This window comes from Hyperoodon ampullatus (genome assembly GCF_949752795.1).
Source record: "Hyperoodon ampullatus genome assembly, chromosome: 13".
Taxonomy (NCBI): domain Eukaryota; kingdom Metazoa; phylum Chordata; class Mammalia; order Artiodactyla; family Ziphiidae; genus Hyperoodon; species Hyperoodon ampullatus.
In genome coordinates, this window is record NC_136926.1 from 24,112,509 (window position 1) to 24,132,674 (window position 20,166).

General features: G+C 50.1%; 1 protein-coding gene across 1 annotated transcript; it reads right to left on the bottom strand.

Annotated features, from left to right (window-relative positions):
- Window positions 1–114: 114 nt before the first annotated feature.
- SF3A1 (splicing factor 3a subunit 1) lies at window positions 115–20,084 on the bottom strand. Its single transcript, XM_079717862.1, has 16 exons — window positions 19,984–20,084; window positions 16,926–17,047; window positions 11,854–12,061; window positions 10,422–10,679; window positions 8,281–8,355; window positions 7,426–7,576; window positions 6,866–7,059; window positions 5,768–5,885; window positions 5,319–5,504; window positions 4,474–4,595; window positions 4,129–4,374; window positions 3,331–3,538; window positions 2,674–2,828; window positions 1,536–1,637; window positions 1,355–1,426; window positions 115–619 (listed from the first exon to the last, which is right to left on the bottom strand). Exons 1-16 carry the CDS (start codon window positions 20,044–20,046, stop codon window positions 518–520), a joined length of 2,382 nt encoding a protein of 793 aa, XP_079573988.1. The 5' UTR covers window positions 20,047–20,084; the 3' UTR covers window positions 115–517.
- Between the last annotated feature and the right edge of the window lie 82 nt (window positions 20,085–20,166).

Below are 20,166 nucleotides of genomic sequence, written 5' to 3' on the forward strand. Positions count from 1 at the left end.
AAGCCCAGCATTCCTCAGAGCAGAAGAGGAGCCACAAGGCACTGTACCATGCTCCTAGGTCTGGGCAGGGCACAGGTGGCCAGGAGACAAGTCTCATGACATTAACTTCACGAGAAGGGTCGGAGAGGTTTATTAGCCCATGGCAAGATACAAAATGATGAACAGTAACAGCCATATTCTACCAGCCAAGTGTCACTTGGCACTATGATAACATCCTATAGGACATCCCTGGTTTCACATTCCCTAATGGGCTACCTGAAGAAATGACCCCTCAAATCAAGACCCAAACACAAAGGGATTCCAGGGGCCACTGGGGAGGAGAATGCCTGAGAAAGCCCTCTCTGATCAATGTGGGGAGGGAGTGGGGGGAAGGAAGCTCTGCAGGACAATTTGGATCTCCAAACTTAGTAAGAGGGAAACAAATGCACAAGGCAGGGTCTCCTGGGTCTGGGACAGGGGTAGGGGACAGGAGAGGCAAAACGGCAGTAGTTGGGACCTGACAGCAGGTTTCTCTCTTCTACTTCTTCCTCCCGCCTCTCTCCTTGAGCGCCAGGTGGATGATGGCACCATTAGCCATGTTGTAGTAAGCCAGCGAGTTGGAATCCTTGATGAAAATGCCCTAGAAAACAGATGTAGTGCCTCAGCCCAGGGCAATCTGGCCTTGAACTCAGAGAGCAGCCTCACAAGTCCCAACACTCTGAACTTAGCAAATACAAGGGCTTGAAGGAAGGTGGGGTGGGAAAGGGAGTGGCACAGGGCAGGAATGAAGGTCTCTGGTTCCTCCCAGAATGCTTTGCTTTTCCTTCCTTCCAAGCCATGCTGTCAACACCCCAAAAATCTGGCCCTGACCAACCCCATGGAATTTTGACTCTCAAATCATAAGACCTTTAGAGATCAACTAGTTCAACAGCCTCACTTTACAGAGGAGGAAACTGAGGCCCAGAATGGGGATTTGTCAAAGTCCAAAAAGGGAGAACACAGCAGTCCTCTGTGACCTGGCAGGCACCAAGGTGAGCTGGACTATGACCTTTGGGTCCAAGCACAAAGCCAGGCTACCTGAGACCACATTGACTTGGATGGCTCTACCACTGGGACAGAAACCTACCAGAGCACTCCGAAGTCTGGTCCCCAGATGTCACTGAGGCATTCAAACCCCATACAAGACTGTGCTGTGACCCTGCCAGAGCCTCACCCTGTCAGACTAACCTGCCCCAGCACCCCCCACCGGCATCATCACTTCCAGGATGGACTCAAATGACCACACCCAGGTGTCTCCCCACTCCTCTGATTCCACAGGGGATTTATTAGCTTCTCGGACAACAGAGGGGGCAAGGACTACAGACACCCAACTCACCTCATACTGCAGCTTCTGTTTCCCTGCTGGCATCCCTGTGGCTTCGTGAATCTTCACCTTGATGACAGAGACCTATGGGACCGAGGAGAGGTCAGTCACCTCTTGCTAAGGTCAGCTGCAGGAAGCTTCCCCCTCTTTGGTTCCCCTGTACCTGATACCAGTTGGGGACAGCAACTCATACCTGGTCTGTGAGTGGGAGGGTGAAGACCAGCACCTGTCCGTTCAGCTTCCATTCCGTCTTATCCTGCATGTTGGGCACCTGGACTTTGATGGACACTGGACCCTGCAAAACAGGAGGTGGCCATTATGCCTGGGGAGGCCTGAGTCAATCAGGAACTACGCTCTCCTATTCCTGGGCCAGTCGAGACAATGTCACCTGTCCATCAGGGCTCCTGGACTCTGGCCTGTTTCACTACTGACACCACTTGTAACATAGAACAAATCACTCCCCCTTTTCAAGAATTGGTTTCCCTTCTTTAGAACAATCCCTGCCTACAGGTAAGGCTGGAACTGAAGAAGAGACATGAAAGTGTTCTGAAAGCCTCAGGAAGTACCACAGGAGGAAAGAATATGAGTTGCGAGGTCAGAAGACCTGGGTTCCCAACTCAGCTTCCCTGCTAACTAGGTCTCTCTAAGCCTCAACGCCATGTCTGTAAAGCGGTTGATCACAACTGCTGGATGGTGATGTGAGCATTCAACAGACCAACTACCTGTAAAATGTGTGGCTCTGCCCCAGCACTTGAGTAGGTACTCAAGAAATGGAAACTACCATCAAAAAGGAAAAAAGAAAAGATTTGGTCAAATGCACTGGGCGGGGTGTGTGTGTGTGTGTGTGTGTGTGTGTGCTGGGAATGTTTCTGCCTCCTCACTGGAGCTTCCCCAGGCACCAGCAGTGCCAAGGTTCCCAGCTCTTATTTCTAGTACCCCCACAGGATCCCCACAACACACCACCTCCTAAGGGCTGGACCTGGAGGCAAAGGCCACAAAGAAGTTAAAAATCGCACCCAGGATTCCCTCCAGTGTCCAGAACCCCTTTCACACCTGAGTCCTACTGCCCGTGCAGCTGGGTCTCCCTGCTGGCCTCTGCGACAGCTCACACCAGGGGGACTACTGACAGCTGTCTGCTCCTCTGGCTGCTGAACCCCCATCTAGTGTGTGCTCAGAAGTTTCACGGGCCTCCAATGGCTGACCCAGGTCCCAGAAGCCAAAACCATGGAAGAATAGGGTGGGCCAGAGAGCGTGTGACTGGGGCAGGACTGGACAACCGCCCCGCCCCATCTAGACACTCCAGGCTGTGGGCAGCACTCTGAGATGCATACCTTGTTTCTGCGTAGAAACTCCTCTTCTGGCATGAGGCTGTCCTCGGTCTTCAGTTTCTTGGAGGCAGGCTCATCTTCCATGGGAGGTGGGGGGTGGACAGGCGGCATAGGGGCTGGAGCTGGGACGGGTGCCACAGGTGGTGCGGGCACGAAAGCTGCAAGGACAGGAATAAGCAGCCACATGAGTGGGAGGAAGGGCCCAGGACTCAGGGCTGGTGAGAGTGAGAAGGGGATTGCAAAGGTTTCCCATTTCTCCCAGTTAGAGGTGTGAAGGACCACTCCTTGCTGAGCCTGGCAGCCAGTAAGGAGCCTGGCAGCCAGTAAGCTCCCTGGCAGGGGCACCTGGGAGACTGCCAGATTGGGTAGCAGGAAACTGAAGGAGGGGCAGGACCGATGGATGGAACAGGTGGCAGCCAACAGCAAGCATCATCAGGCCTCTGTGCCTGTCCAGGCTGACCCCTCTGGGTGCACAGACCCCAGCTCTGCCGTATCTGCCTATCTCCCCCAGAAGCCATAAGTCCCTGGCTCCCAGATCAGGGATCTCTCACATGGTGAACTCAAGGCTCTCCTTTGGGCTTGACCACCAGCTCGAACAGCTGGCACTACCATCAGCCACTGCTCTGCTCAGGGCTTGGCCTGTAGTCCTGACCCACTGACCTGTCGGCACAATCATGGGTGGTGGGCGGGGTGCCATGATAGGAGGGGCCGAGGGAGGCATGGGCACCACGTTGATCCTGGGCGCGTGGATGATCGGTGGCATGGGGGCGATCACCGAACCGGGGGGCAGTCGGACCACTGATGCCATCGGGGGCCGGGGCATGACGGGTACTGCAGACACAACTGTGGTACGGACGGGAGGTGGCATCTGTGGGGGTGAAGACCCACAGGTCACAGGAAGCCAAGGCTGCACTCTAAGGGCACACACAGCTGGCAACTGGCCACCTGCAGCTTTGAGGATGGGGCTGGATAGCTTCGACTCAGCCCCCTGGGGCTGAGAGTGCAGCCTCACACTGGGCCCTGACAGGAACTACGCTGAGAGAGGCCCAGGGCAACACTCTTTCCACTTGGGACTCAACCAGCTGCTCTTGGCAAACACTGAGAGAGCCACTGAAGACACTGACCTCCATTTAGCCCCCTGGAGTCAGGCCATCAGTCCTCCAAGACCCATTAAGCCCTCCAGCCCGTCCCTGACCCAAGCCTGCTTCTCACATTTGCCACTCGCCTCCCTCCCTGTTCCAAGCCTCCTACACAGATAGAAGATCGGGCTGGAGGTTCCCACTTCTAACTAAAATGTTCTTTTTCTCTCGACTTGACCCACTCAGCGGTTCTTTTTCTCTCAACTTGACCCGCTCAGTGCTTGGGCCTGCTGTGAGATAGCTGCCCTTCTCAGCCTGCAATGTCTAACCCCAAGAACCCAGCTCTGAAAGACCAGTCACAGGGTGGCTGCTGGCTAACCGTGGGTGGCCGGGGCACCGAGGTAATGGGTGGGGCTGAGCTGGGGATGTTGGTGGCTGAAGACGGAGGTGGTGGCTGCTGGGGGATTTCATTGGGCTTGCTGGGGCCAATCTTCTCTTTGGTATCATCTTCTGGCACCAAGCCCTTAGCCTTGTGGATGGCCTCGATCTGCTCCTGCAGGGTGATATTGGCCTGGGCAGCCTGCTGGGTCCGGGCCATGCTGCCGGAATGGCCATCCCAGGTCACCTGCATGGGAAAGCAAAGCCACAGCTTGTCAGGGCTCCTGGAACTGAGCCCAAGTGTGAGTCTGACGGCGGGGAAGGCACTAAGAGTCATCTGATGCACCTTTTCCTCTGGCTTCTGGATCTCCTCCTCGCCAATCTTCTTACCAATGGCTGTTTCCTCTACACCAAAGATGTCGGTACGCCGCTCAGCCAGCTGTTTCAAGCTGCTCTCAATATCCAGACCTGGATATAGTCACAGAACGGAGGCAGGGGAAAGAAAGGGAAACTAAACCAGATGCCCTTCTGACAACACAGCAGCTCTACTGGTGCAGGGTGGAAGCTGTTCTCATGGGACAAGGCTATCTGTGGGTCCCAATGCAGCATGCCTGTCCTCTGAGCCTAGGGAAGGCTGCCCAATGAGCACTAAGCCTGTAAACCAGGGCTTGTCCAACCCCTTGACTTACAAAAGGCAACTGAGAAGACAGGGTCACATGAGTGGCGTGGCAAGTAGCAGAGTCAGGACCAAAAGCCTGGTCTCCTGCCTCCGGGACAATTTCCTCCCTCCCTATCATGCTGCTTCTCACAAAGAATCAAGGCACCGTGTCTCATTTCAAGGTGCTCAGTGTACTCCAGCCACCAGAGCCTTCATTCTAAGACAGCTCTGAGTGTGAGCACCTCTCCCAGCTATAGTCAGATCTTGCACTAGGATGTCAATGGACACATGCTATCCACATCAGGTGCCTGCCTTTGGAAGAATCCCTATGAAGAGTCCTTCTAGAAAATGGGAAGTTATTTTGTAGTGTCATAGGCTGCACCTATCCTCAAAAGCTTTCATTGACCTCAATTGTTACCTTCTATGTTTGATTAAAGCATAAAGTTGATCAGAGATTCCCCATGGGCCAAAGTGAGATGGGGCTGAGTCAAAGAAGGGGTGTGGACAGAGTGGGGGATGCCCCCCAACCTCACCTGGTGCATACACCTCATCATCACTCTGCTTCTCACGAATGGAGCGATCTCGCTGCTCCAGCCAACGGGGGTCAAGAAGCCCAATGCGCATGTGTTCCTGCATTTTGCTGGCAGGGATCTTCTCCCCAGTGATGGGGGACACGAGATATTCATCTGGAGCAGGGGCTGGAGGCAGGGGCTTGGAAGCTAAAAAGCAAGAGATTCTTGAGTGAGAATACTGGGTGGCAGCCCAGGTTAAGAGGGTGCTATTTCATTCGTGCACCATCCATTCAGTGCCACGCTGTACCTGGCACTATGCATTGCACCAGAGCACCAGAGATGACGAAGTCCCATTCCCCATCGTGAGGCCTATGACAGAGAAGCTATCAATGCCTTTATGACAAGCCACCTCGAGCCCTCCTAAAAATGGACAGGTCTGAGGAACATGAGGGCAGAAGAGCAGAACCAACCTTTTGGGTCATAGTCCTTCCGGACAATAACCTGGTCTGGAGTTGGGGGCAGAGGCGGTGGCATGGGTGTCTCTGGAGGTGGGGGCACTTTCTGCCCTTCTTCTTCATCATCTGAACCCTGAAAAGCAAAGTAATGGCAGGACTCGGAATGGGGCTGAGAAGCCACCTCCCTGCAGCTGAGCCCTGCTGGCTCTCAGGGTGGCAAAGAGCCTAGGCCCCTGCCAGTCAGCATCCACGTGCTAAGCCTCCCAGGGCAGCCGAGGCCAGCCGGCAGCTGGCCAAGCTACTTCCTCACAGCATGAATGGGAGTGCTGGGGGCCGTGGTGCTAACACTCTGCCCAGGCATTTCCAGCAGCTGGCACCAGGCAGTCACAGGAGGCCAAGGGCACTTAACGTGCTGGAGAGGGGTGCGGGGAACAAGTCAGCGTTCAATGGTAGCTGCTCAAGAAGCAATGCTGGGAGGGAGAGAAAAAGTCAATTCCCAGACACATACATCTTTATTCTCAGGCTGCACACAAATTCTTTCTGAGGGGAAGAAAGCAGTTTGGCTCTGGAGACTCCATGCCTGCTTGGAGGGCCTGCCTCGATGGGGGTAGAGGAGGCCAAAAGCCACTTAGCAAAGCTCTGGAGGACTTCCCTGGCGGTCCAGTGGTTAGGACTCCATGCTTCCACTGCAGGGGTCATGAGTTCGATCCCTGGTCGGGGAACTAGGATCCCGCGAGCCACATGGTGTGCACCCCCACCCAGAAAAAAAGAAAAGCTCTGGAAACTGCTGATCATTTGGGCCTCAGCGCAAAAGCGTCAAAGTACATGGTATAGAGGTTTCCCTAACTGAGAGCCAGCCTGGGGTCGGTAGTGAGCAGGGCCCCTGAGCAAAGGAGGAAGGTCACAGAACAGGGCCACCACAGCTTTCAGATCCTTGCCTATGAATGAATCTTTGTTGCCTGAGGTGGAAAGAGGCTCTGTGCTGCCTGAGCTTGGGCAGCTACTCAGCCAGGACTCCTTGTTCAGGAACCCACACTTCCTTTCAAGATTCACAAGGGAGCTGGACTTCTCTGGAGGAGAGCACCCCCATCTCCTTGGGCTCCAGGAGCGTACCTCATCCATGTCTTGCACTTGGGTGTCCTGGTCCAGCTGGGACGGAGGCTCCTCCGCCTTCTCCTGTTTCTCGTCCTCCTCATCAGACTCGACCTCCATCTCGACCTCCTCACTCTCCCCAAACTTCTCGTAGCGCTCCTGAATGAGGATTCGGGCCCCCAGCTCCTCTGGGGTGGTGGGGGGAGGGAAGTTCCCTGGCAAAGGGTGAGCCAGAGTCAAAGGCAGGGTTCCACAGACGCTCCTTATCAAAGGCCATCTATCTGCCCTCTCTACACTGTTAGCTCTCTGAGGACTGGGACTGTCTGATTTCTCTCCTATCTCCAGAGGCCCACCCGTTGGGCCATTATTGTCAGGCACGATAATATTTGTTCAATTGGGTTTAACTGGGGCAATGTGGTAGAAGTGAAGTCTTCCAGAAGCAGAGAAGAAACAGATACCCATAGAACTCTCTGAGGGATTCTGCTGCTCCTTGGGGACAGCTGGAAGAGATCTCCCAGGATGGCTCCAAGCTCCTGGCTCCCCTAACTGGAGTCACAGACCTACCTTCCTCATAGACCTACCTTGCTCATTGGGTTGGAAGTCCACTGTTTCCACCACCACAAAATCATGCCAGTCAATCTGAGCATAGGCCACCCGTTCCTTTTCCTTCTCCTCCTCTTCCTTCTTCCTCTCACGCTCCTGAAACTTGGCCCACTCCACTCGGTAACATACCTGAAGGGATGGGAAACAGCGTGGTGCTGAGCTGAATCAGGGTCTGCTCCTGAGGAGGCTATCATCTCCAAGGCCTTCACCAAAGCCAACGTCTCCTTCAGAACAGGAAGCTGATCTGCCCATAAAGGGGAACTTCCTGGGGCAGACTATGGTATTTGTATCTGGTTTCAGCCAGGCCTAGAGTTTGGACAGGATGAAAATATGAAATATCACAGAGACCTTCTGTCTGGGCAGCTGTTTGTTATAACCTCAAAGTTTTCTGCTTGAGTTGGCGAGTGGCTAGCAAACTCCCTCCCAGAAGTTTGCATGACAACCAAGTGCCCACAAAAGCAGCAGCGGTCTGAAAGCCTGCAAAACAGAAGCCTCAAGCAGCCACCCAGAACAGCCAGCACCAATATGCCCTCTCTCTTCGACTCTGAAAACCTGGGACTTCAAAAGGCAGTTGTCACCAGAGAACCCGTTCAAAAGCTGGCTTCTAGCAACAGAAGAAAAGAAGAGACTGAAGCAGACAGCAGAGCAGAAAGCTGGGGAGCAGAGAATCCAGGTTTCTTGGTCTTTGCAGCCTCAAGGCCTTTCCTCCCACCACGACTGTGCCTGGAGCATTAACAAGGTACTGGTTCGGAGACTACTTCCAAACACAAAACAGAACCCACACAATGTAACGTTAGTGCCGTCAGTAACTGGTTGTAAGAAATTTAGTTTACCTGGTCCAAAACTTCCCGGGGGTTCTCTGCCTCTTTCTTGAGCTTAGTAAATAAGCCTTTGGGTGGAATCAAGATCTGAAACACAGAAGATTTAAAGCAACTGTCAGTGCAGCACAACATGGGACAAAGAAGTGGCCTTCCTGGGCCTGTGGAAAGGCACAGGAGAAAGGAAAGCATGGGATTCTGGGATCCAATCTCAGCTCCACTTGGCTGTGCAACTTTGGGCAAGTTACTCAACCTCTGTAATTTGGTTTTCTTCTACAAAATGGTGACACTGCCACTTAGAGTTGGCATCATCAACTTAAAAGGTTGCCAAGGGTAGCAGGAAAGTATGCAAAACCACCACCAGATCACTGAGCATACAGTCAGCATGTGATGACTGCTCTCAGGAGGCGGATCTGCCCTTTACCCTTCTGCACATGCCAACAGGCCACCTGATGACTTTATTGAAGACTACAGCCCACAGGCTCCACCTCCCTAGACTTCTATCCCCTGCTTTCTGTTTAGCATTTTCTCCATAGTATTTATCACCATCCGACACACACTGATGTTGCACTTGCTTATTGCCCCTTCACTAGACCAGTCTCCACAAAGACAGGGATTTCTCTGTCTTCGGCTCACTGCTACATATCCAGCACCTAGAACAGTGTCTGACACTCAAAGCATATTTGCTGAGAGAATGAATGCTGGCTTTGCTTAAAACAGTCAGTCTTTCCAACTGCCCCAAGCATATCCACTCTCATTGGAAAAGCACCTCAGCCCCACTCCATCCTCTCTGTCCTTCTTCCTCAGGAATTGATCTGCTCCTAGAGTTCCCAGGCCTAGAGACACACCGGTGCCCTGAGATTAGAGTAATGAATGTCAATACCCAAATTCTGAGGGAGAAGGAATAGGAAAGTTAACAGAATAAAAAGGAATCTGCGGACCTTTAACTCTGGAAGCAGTCCACTGAGAGAAATTAACCCAGGGCTCACTTAAAATTGATACTGTGTAGTTACAATAACCCTTGGGTCTTATGACTTGAATGATTGTTATTTCAGCTACTCTCCTGGCTTCTGGACTTCCTAAACACAAACATTTTTGTCGTTCTTTCTAGTTATATACTTAAAGTGAATGAAGTTAGAGGAAATCATTACATAACCTTTCAAGTCAGATATTTAACATATTGTTTTTAGATATCAAAAACAGATGTGCGAACTATGCCACTAAAAAGGAAAGACAACCTCCATTATGTGCGTAACAAGAAAAATGTTCCACAGGCATATCTATACCAGTGTACTTTTTAATAAATTAGCGATCTGATTATTTTAAATACCAGTATTGACTTGTCTGCATTCTTGATTGCAACAACGCAGCATGATAATTAAGATCTTAGGGTCTGGAATAAAAATGTCAGCACTCAAGTCCCTGCTCTGCAGCTCCCTAGCTGTGTAACCCTGGTCAAGTTAACTTCTCTGTACCTCAGTTTCCTCTTCTGTAAAATAAATATAATAACAGTGGCTACCTTATAAGTTATTAGGGATTAAATGAGAAGATACTACATAATATAAGTACTCAATACTGGTTACACTTATTTATTTTAAATTGCTTCCCAATGCCCATTTAAATGATACTTCTAATTCAAGGTACTTTTTAGGGTGGAAAACAACAGAGGTTTCAGAGTCAAATGTTGGTTAAATCTCAGTGCAGCTGAGAGACCACAAGTAAGTACTTCACCTCTCTGAGCTTTATGAAATAGGAAGGAAAACACTTACTTTATGGATTCTTGTGAGGATAAAATTAGGTAATAATAGGAGGCAACTATTAAGAGCTTGCTTCTTCTCAAGCCCTACTGAGGCAACCGAAAATTTAAATGCACATAAAAGCAACTAGCATCACTTGGCCTTATCACGCAGCAGGCACTCACCTAATGAGTTATCAATCACATGTTTCCTTTCTCTTTAGAAACAGCGGTCTATGTTGCATTTACTAGGAAAACTGAATAGAAATCAAGATTTTATACTGAACTGGGATTTTTAACATCTGCTTGGGGGCCCCACATAGGAGCGGGGTCCTTGCAGACAGTGAGTGGATAGAGTGCTGATGGTAAGATGCCTTCCTTCCCTGGGTCCAGCACCCCGGTCCCCGCCCTGCCCAGGCACCTTGGTATACTGTTCCACCAGCTTCGTGAAGTAGTTGAAAAGGCTGTGTTGCGGGCGAAGGAAGTCAAACTGGTAGTTGCGCTGCTCTTTCTGCATCAGCTGGGTCAGAAACTGGCGCCCGTTCCTGGCCACAAACTGAGCTGTCAGCTTCACCACGTCCAGGTCGAAGGCTGAGATAGAGGGGGGGTCTGCAATGAACTCAAACTCGGGAGGGGGCTCTTTGGGCACGATGGTCTCTTGGATCACTTGGGCTTGAACCTAGGATGCAAAGGGAATGTGAGGCAAGAGGCACAGGGGTGGAGGGACTCCAGAGAGGGGGCGGGGATGCACCCCCGGCAGACAGCACAGACCTCTACACTTCTGCTGATCACGCACACACCACTGGCACGTGGTGTGAGAGAAGCCTAACTCACAAGGGCACCAATTTCTTGGCCAACTGTAGCCTCGACTCCCTAAATGGCTTTCTGAATGAGAACCGAGTCCCTCTGTATCTCTGCTGCTGCCCTGAAACTGAGGACCAAAACTGGGTGGCAGAAGATCTAACAGGAACACAGCTTATGAAACCCCGCTCAAGGGAGACAGAGGATTTAGTAAGCCCTACATGTGTGCAGAGGACCCCACTGGACAGAAGACTTCCACGTTTGTTACCTCATCTGGCCACCACACGAACCACAAGGTGGACAGAACAAGTACTGTGAATTCTTTTTATAGATGAGGAAACTGAGGTCGCCTGAGGCCCTAGGAGTAGTAAATTGCAACACAAGGTCTCAGAACCTATTCCAGCCTTTACCTCCCACTGTAAAACAAGGGGCAGCCTTTGCCACCGTGGCTCAGGAGTGAAGCAAAGAGAAAGGACCAGTCCAAGTCTACACAGGAGGCAAAACGTGTGGGCCCTTCTTGTCCTCACTGACAGTCCTAATCGTCCCTAGTGCTAAGGGGGTATTAGGGCAGGCCAGAAAGAGGGGCCCTGGGAAGGTGAGACAGTAGAGAGGGATGCACAAGAAGGGGTCCACAAGCCACGTTGCAGCACTGCCCTCATGCCACGGTCAAGGAAAAGAGTAGGAACTGAGAGCATGGACTTTAGGGTCCTGACTGTGCGGCCTTGGGTAAATTGTGCTTCCCTAAGCCTCAGATTCCTCATCTGAAGAATGGTCACTTTACTGGCCTCCTCATGCAGCCCCTGTGAGGCACCAATGAAACAAGGCTCCCAAAGCACTGAGCACAGAGCGTGAAGGGCAGCATTCAGCAAATGCCAACTGTCAGCAACACTTTGCTGTGTGAGCCTTTCCATCTGCCTCTGTAAGATGGGGATAAAGACTTCAAGTTTCTCCCTGGGTGGTTGGGAGGTCTGGACAGCAGAGTTCATTATCTTCCCCTCCCTGTCCCAGCCTCCCTTAGCCCTGGGGAAGGGAAGGGAGGGGCTGGCTCCAACCTTCTGGGGCAGCTGCTGCTGGGTGGCTTGCTGTTGCTGCTGCATGACCTTGGGGATGGCAGCCGAGGGCTCCTGGGCTTTCCCCTCCTTGAACTCGCTGACCTTGTGGCGGTAGTAGGCATGGTAAGGGTCATTGGGGTTCAGGAAGTTGAACTTGGGGTTGTTGATCTCGTTCTGTCGTATCCTAGCTTCAAATTCAGGTCCGTTTCTAGAAAAAGGAAAAAAGAGAAGCATTAATACCACAACCCTTGCAGCTGCTCAGACCAGAACACTGCCCATGCAAGCCCCATTCTTGCCACCACCCATCACTCAAACTAGCCCGTCCCAACACAGCAGAGGTCCTCTTCGAGACTCCTGGCATCAGCGGCCAGTGCCCCTGCCTCCTTCGGCCTGCACAGGCCTCCTCTACCACAGGGTCTCCAGACCTCCATCATGGCTGCAGCCCCTCTGCCAGTCTTGCCATTTCCAAAACCATCTGGACTATTGCTTTTTTCTTTTAATAAAATTTATTTACTTTAAAAAACGTACCTGGGCTTCCCTGGTGGCACAGTGGTTGAAAGCCTGCCTGCCGATGCAGGGGACATGGGTTTGTGCCCCGGTCCAGGAGGATCCCACATGCCGCGGAGCGGCTAGGCCCATGAGCCATGGCCGCTGAGCCTGGGCGTCCGGAGCCTGCGCTCCGCAACGGGAGAGGCCGCAGCAGTGAGAGGACCGCGTACCACAAAAAAAAAAAAAAAAAAAAAAAAGTACCTAAGAAGGCATGGGAATTCCCTGGGGTCCAGTGGTTAGGACTCCGTGCTCTCACTGCCAAGGGCCCAGGTTCAATCCCTGATTGGGGAACTAAAATCCCACAAGCCATGGCACAGCCGAGGCGGGGTGGGAAGGCATGTATTACTACTTCAGATAAAAATCATTATGGCTTTACTAACAAAAGGCAGTCATAAAATTCAATACAATGGAAACAAAGTAACACGGTTAAAGTTTAGCTCAAGTTTGCTGAGACTGAGGCCAGTTCTCTTAGTTAAAAGTGGGATGACTGAGTGCTGGGGAGGTATTAAAAGGTATGCTAGCACCAAACTGAGACTTTGTCCTTTGGGTAACAAGAAGAAAAAAATATGAAAATTTAATGGGATTTAATGCCTTGTCCAAATATTGGCTAAAATCACCTCATTTACTACTGGGTGAGGCTCATACAGTTAACACTGTTCTCCAAGGACCGCATCTGTGCTGCTGCATAAGACGCATTCAGATGACAGGGGAGTGGTGAGAACGGCAGAGAGGTTCCCATCTCTCTCTGTATCTGGAATAGTTTCCCACATACACCCTATGTCCCCAATTTGTATGCATTTTTAAAAATTAATTTATTTTTTATTTTTGGTTGCATTGGGTCTTCGTTGCTACACGCGGGCTTTCTCTAGTTGTGGCGAGTGGGGGCTACTCTTCATCGTGGCGTGCGGGCTTCTCATTGCAGTGGCTTCTCTTGTTGCGGAGCACAGGCTCTAGGAGCGCCGGCTTTAGTCGTTGTGGAGAGCAGGCTTCAGTAGCTGTGGGTTGCAGGCTCTAGAGCGCAGGCTCAGTAGTTGTGGCGCACGGGCTCAGTTGCTCCGCAGCATGTGGAATCTTCCCAGACCAGGGCACGAACCCGTGTCCCCTGCATTGGCAGGCAGATTCTTAACCACTGCGCCACCAGGGAAGTCCCCCAATTTGTATGCCTTTAAACCCTCAGAATGAAAAATGTCTCTCTCATGATGTGTAGGGAACCCTTATTTTTTTAAAGAATCCCAACAGTATTATTTCAAGGTGTCACACATCCACAACATCCATGGAAGTGTACTAACCTTAAAGACACAGGATGTGGACATATTCAAGTTTTGGGTTCACTACTGACTCACCAAGTTACCAAACTTCTCTTTGACTCAATCTCCCATGCGTAAAATATGGCAAAAACCACCTTCTCTCTCTACTTTGAAATACTGAGAAAATCCAATTAGTTAATGAGATGCCAAAGTCTTTTTGAATCATACAGTGGCCTGCAAATGCCAGGGACTGTTACTCCTATGAAGGCTAGAAGGGGCTGTCCTATAAAGATGAGAGATGATCTGGGGGGCTTCCATCACTCCTCTGACCAGAGCCCTGCACTCAGAGGTGCCCCAAACACACCAAGGGACAGCTCCAGAGGCTGGTGGCACCCGGGTCACTACACTTTCATACCCTGGCCCTGTCAGTTGAAGACAGGGCAGGAGACAGGGTGCAGGTGACGCTGTGCCCCAGTTTAGCCACCATGGCAGTGGTCATCAGCACCCTGGCTAGCTCCTCCACAAGTTCTGGTCACACTCTGCAGCGTGACTAACACCATGAGGTCTGAATGTGACAATGTATTAGCCCAGCTGAAACCCCATGCTTGAGGAAGAAGCATTCTTCCACCCCCTTAAATAATGCAAGCCACACAAGGATGAGGGTAAATGTGTATTTAAATATGGCTAAACTAGGCCACCATACAAAGGGCTGCTAGAAAAAGGGGCTCTGGTTTTCTCCTCTACCATCGCCTCCTAAGCCATAACCTCACATCTGGGAACAATCTGAAATATAAAACGAGAACGCAGGCATGTTCATTCCAAGCTACTCTGTTGTTTAAATTAGCTTAATGTTAATTTCAGAATTATATTCTCTAACACAAGGAATAGATTTCAGCAGAAAAAGACATGATTCTGACTCAACCTAGCTGGTGGGACTTTTTAGAGTAATTTCCCTTAGTTTCTTGACAGTAAAATACAGGGAAGGGAAGACCAAACCTAGAGAGAAAAAATTCCTTTTGGAAAACCACACTGGGTTGGTGATTTTTTACTCTACGCTCCATCAATCAATACATGCGAACCCAACAGAAGTAAAGCAGAGGGTCCTGCATGTCTGCTTTTAACCCAGAGTGAGATGCTGCTCTGTCCCTTCACGGCAACATAAACAAAAGCAAGTCCACAGATTTCAAAAATGCCTACAAGGCAATCATCAGAGTCAAAAATAGATCTAGAGATGTGGACATATAGATTTATTATTAAGGGAACTTGGAGAGATTCTTATTTTGGGGGCTGGCACAAAATTACTGGAAAGCTACTTGGCAAAATAAGAAATATTTTAAAATGCTCTTTTAGCCAGTAATGTGCCACACAGAATTTTCTTCTAGGAAAACAATCTAAAAGGGAAAGAAAATGCTCAGAGACTTCCCCATAGCTTCATTTGCCAAACTGAAATGTTGGAAACAACTTCAAAGGAAAATACAGAGGAGTCATCCAAGTCAAGGAAGGCCCATCACCTTAACATGGTGCATCCTTTCCAGAGAGGACCATGCAGCACCAGGAGCCCGTGGAGCAACACAGGAAAATGCTTACAACACAGTGCAAATGGAAAAAGCAGGATATGAAAGTATCTCTACTAGTATTACAAGAATCTAAAAAAGGATGCCAAGGGCCAGAAGGAAACAGGAAAAAGTGAAAACAGCTAGTAGAAGCTATTCTGGTCCCGAGACTGTGGTAATTCTTCCTCTTACACTCTTTTCCTATTTATTGTTTTAAATAGGAAAACATATCAGGAGGTGGACTTCCCTGGTGGCACAGTGGTTAAGAATCTGCCTGCCAATGCAGGGGACACTGCAGTTCAAGCCCCAGTCTGGGAAGATCCCACATATTGCGGAGCACCTAAGCCCACGCACCACAAATACTGAGCCTGTGCTCTAGAGCCCACGAGCCACAACTACTAAGCCCATGTGCCACAACTGTTGAAGCCCACATGCCTAGAGCCCGTGCTCTGCCACAAGCCACCGCAATGAGAAGCCCATGCACCGCAACGAAGAGTAGCCCCTGCTTGCCGCAACTAGAGAAAGCCTGCACGCAGCCATGAAGACCCAACGCAGCCAAAAGTAAATTAATTAATTAAAAAAAAAAAATCAGGGGACAAAGGGAAGAATAAGCATTGCTATGAAATATTAAACTTATAAACACAACACCTGCTGCCCTAAATCTGACATGGCCTAATAGTGTTCAATCAAGCACAGAGCTGTTTTAACCCAATATCCAGGTTGGTCAAAGCCCCTGAAATGTGAAAGGTTCACCCGCATGGAGCCTGACAGAGTGAAAGACATCAACCAGAGTAACCTCTTTCTATGTTTCATTTTAAAAAGAGGTTGAGAAGGGAAGGACCCATCTGTTAAATGATGCATCGTGATGGGGATGCTGCCTCAGGGTCAAGGTGTGGCTCCCTGGAGAGCATATGCCCTGACTGAGGGCAGCAGTCTGCTCAAGGCCAGCTACTGCTTCCATGCAAGGAGCCGTCCAATTCATCAAGAGAAGCCAGAAATCCAGATTTACTGTGCAATCTCATTTTTAAACAGTGACAACTAATTCAAAAGTTAAAGAATTATATATTGTTGAGAATGAACAAAAAGATCTGTAGGCTGGATGTGGCCTGCTGGCTGCCAAAAAATACTTAAAATGTCCTAAACTAGGGGATGGTTGACCTCTGGAGTCAAGTGGCCATCAAGAAGACTCCATTTGAGGAAGTGTAATGGGGAGGAACAAGAGGAAATCAAGCGGATTTCCATGCCATCTGAGGTAACAGCTACATGAGGTACCCGAACTGCACTCAGTCCCCTCACCCCTGCCTCACAACAATTTTAGGTGGTATTTTATTCCATTTTGCAGATGGGTCAAAGGAAATGCAGTCCTTGCACAGTAAGAATGATCAACTCCCTTTTGTCTTCCTAAGGCCAGCAGCTCAGATACAGACACACATTATCCATGACAAAGCAGCTTTCCAGGTATTTCCTTAGGCTTGGTTTGGAAGCACAGGTTCTTGGTGACTCTGGAGCTGGGTGTGCCTTGTACTCTGCCACCACCATACCATGTTAGAGATGCCAGTCCTGCCCACTGCCTACCTCACACCATGCTGTGGTTTTAGATGAGCTGACAGGCCTAAGCCAACAATACCACTCTAAAAACCCAAGTGTTACCCTTGTGCAAATTCAGGAGCTCTTGATGCTAAAATCTACCCGTGACCCACACGAGCAGGAGTAGCTATGTTACCTGGCCACGAAGCTGGCAGTCTTGTCAACGATATTCCTGACCTCTGGAGGAGGGTAAATAATCCCCACCACTGGCTTGGAAGGGGTAGAATCCTCCTTTGAAGATGCTTCCTCTTCTGTGGGCTGTGAAAACAGGAAAAGGAAGGTCTTAAAGTTCCTGGCTTGGTGCCAGATGCCCACCGTTAAACTCCCCTAGGATATTACTGAGAATACAGACTCTCCCGCCCAATTCATCGAGACTTCCCTTGAGTCAGGAACCTCTGCTCCAGAAGAGCCGCTCTCTCAACTGCTCTGTGCTTCCATGGGACTTTCCCAGGGAACCAATGAAAAGAGCAGCCTCCTTGGCTCCCCTCCAGCTAGAGCATCTCTGACACTGGGAATCTGCATTTTTACCAAGTGTCCATGTGATTCAGATGGAGGGGGGAATTCTAACCATGTTCTGAGAAACCACATTCCAGAATCCAGAAGGCCATCCCTGTATCCCCACCCTTGGATGTGCCTGGTACGGGATATGTAAGAATTGTCTGCTGAATAAAGAAATGGGAAACTCCTTGCCGGCCACTTCTTCTGCCTTGAATGCCCTTTCCCTCTGCATCCATTCCATAGTCTAAACCATCACTTAATGTTCAAATGTTTTGTGAAACTCCACTGGAATACTCAACATTAACTGCCCCATAAATTCCAGTATTCTTTCCTCACCAGCTTCTTCCCCTTAGTAAACAAAGGGTCAAGTCTCTCATTTTAGAAAAAAAGTTTCCCCCTGCCCTCATGTTCCTTTCTGCTACTGCCTTCTCCCCACCTTCCTCTGGTAGCTAAATAGCCTGAGTTCTCTCAGCCTTGCCGTTCCCACTTGCTCACCTCCCATTTGATCCCCCTTCATTTCAAGTGCTCATGCCAAAGTCAAAAATGACGGCCTACAGCCAGCTACATTGGTTATCTGGCCGTGTGACCAGTGACTGCTCCTTCACAAAACTCTCAACTCCCAGGTCCCATTCTCACCTGTATTTCCTTTTTTTTTTTTTTTTTTTTTTTTTTGCGATACGCGAGCCTCTCTCTTTGCGGAGCACAGGCTCTGGACGCACAGGCCCAGCGGCTGTGGCTCACGGGCCCAGCCGCTCCGCGGCATGTGGGATCTTCCCGGACCGGGGCATGAACCTGTGTCCCCTGCATCGGCAGGCAGACTCTCAACCACTGTGCCACCAGGGAAACCTGTATTTCCTTCTTGCTCACCATTCCATCCAAGCTTCTCTCCTGGCTCCTGTTTCACCTCCTGCCCTATAGTGTTAGGGGTCCCCAAAATCCTGTTCTTGGTTCTCTTCACACTATACACACTGTCCTCAGTCAGGCACTTACAAAACGTCCTCCACTTCCCCTATCACCTGTAGGCTGAACCATTCTACCCCCATCAACGTCCCACATCACTCTTATGTGCCACACAGCTTTAGATCCAGCAGTCCTGGGCACTTTCATCTCTAACCACTTTCCTCATGAACGGCCAACCATGCCTCCAGTCATCCAGGGCAGAAACGTGGGTCTCTTCTCCCTTCCTCAGCCTACACATTCAATGATAAGAACATTTATCAAGCACAGAGTAGATTCCATATACTTTCCTAAGCACTTTAAGCATATTAAATCTATAACCCTTACAGAACCCTAAGAGGTTAAGTACTCTTACTATTACATTATTGTCTTGTCATTTTACAGATGGACAAACTGAGGAATGGAGACCTTAACTGGCCCAATGGCAGAACCAAGATTCCAATGCATCACTTTGGAGGGAGAGCCTGCACCACAGCCCTTTTGTGATCTGAGCTTGCCCATCCCCTCTGTCCCATGCCCCAGCCACAATCTAGGCCAGGCTCTTAACATCTTTTGAATAACATGACTAACCTGTCCTCCTAGCAATTCTCCCCATCACTGTTTACCTGAATTTCTGAAACACAAATATGTCACTATCCGGCTTACATCCTTTCCTTTTCTCCCAATAGCCTGCTAGGAAAACTTCAAATCCCCAGAAATACAACTCTTAACCACCACTTTCCCAACCCTATGCTTTAACCTTCTTTACTCTTGACAAGAGGCACCATCTGATTCCCACCTTGGTATCTTGGCACTTATCTGGTATTACCTTGGTTATTTTTCCCCAAGATACTGGGAAAATGCCAGGGATACATAGGTATTTGCGGTGGTCAGCATACAGGATGTGCTCAGTAAATGTTTGCTGAATGAATAAAGAATGGTATTTCCCTTCCCAATCACTCATCTAGTGAACTACTGATTCATTCTTCTAAACGCAATTTACCTTTCACGCCGGTGGGCTTCACCTACCTTAATCTCCCCTATATCCCACCAAAGCAATGTTGATTAGAATTCCTGTCTCCTTTGTACTTGATACTTATATCACACTGCAATTACTGACAAACGTCTTTCCTCCTTAGTTGACTGAGATCTTTTGAAGGGCTGGCTGAAACTGTATCATTTATGGTAACTGAGGCAATAAACATTTATTGAGTATTCACTTATATCTGTCTCCCCACTAGTGTGTGAGCTCCCTAAATAAAGCAAGAACTGCGCTTCATTCATTCCATCGGAGCCTGGCACGGTGTCTCGCTTAGAGTAAGCACTAGACAGATGCTGAGAATTAACGTTCAAAGATGCACCGTGCAGGCTGGGAAATTAGGGACTCCTGGGCAAAGACTGGGGGCCGGTGGGCCCAATTAACACAGAAGACCGGTGGATGCGCTGGATCAGTACTTGTCAAACTTCAATGAATCATCTTGAGAACTTGTTAAAATGCAGATTCTGATTTAAAAGGTCTAGGGTGGAAACTCAGAATTTCTAATAAACTCCCAGGTGATGCTAGCCGGTCCGCGGACCACACTTTGAGAACTACTGTTCTAACAGGCTTGTTTCGCTACCAGAAGGTAGGCGGGAAGCGCGCTGCCTCCTGGGACCTGGAGTCCCTCCAAGCCCTCCCAAACCGCCGTTTCTTCCTGCACGAGTAAAGAGGGCCCGCGCCCGAGGGGAGGGCCCAGGTCGAAGTGCGGGAGTCGTGGTACCTGTTTGGGCTCGGTGGCCGCGGGCGGCGGCGGGGGCACCGCCTGCACGGGTCCGGCCGGCATGACTGCGACGCTCAGGGCTGCCAGTCCGCCTCTGTATAGGTGAGCTGTGTGGCGTCAAAGCAGCTTCCCCGCACCAACAGTACAACAAGCTCGCAAAATGGCGGCAGCCGAGCGAGTCGT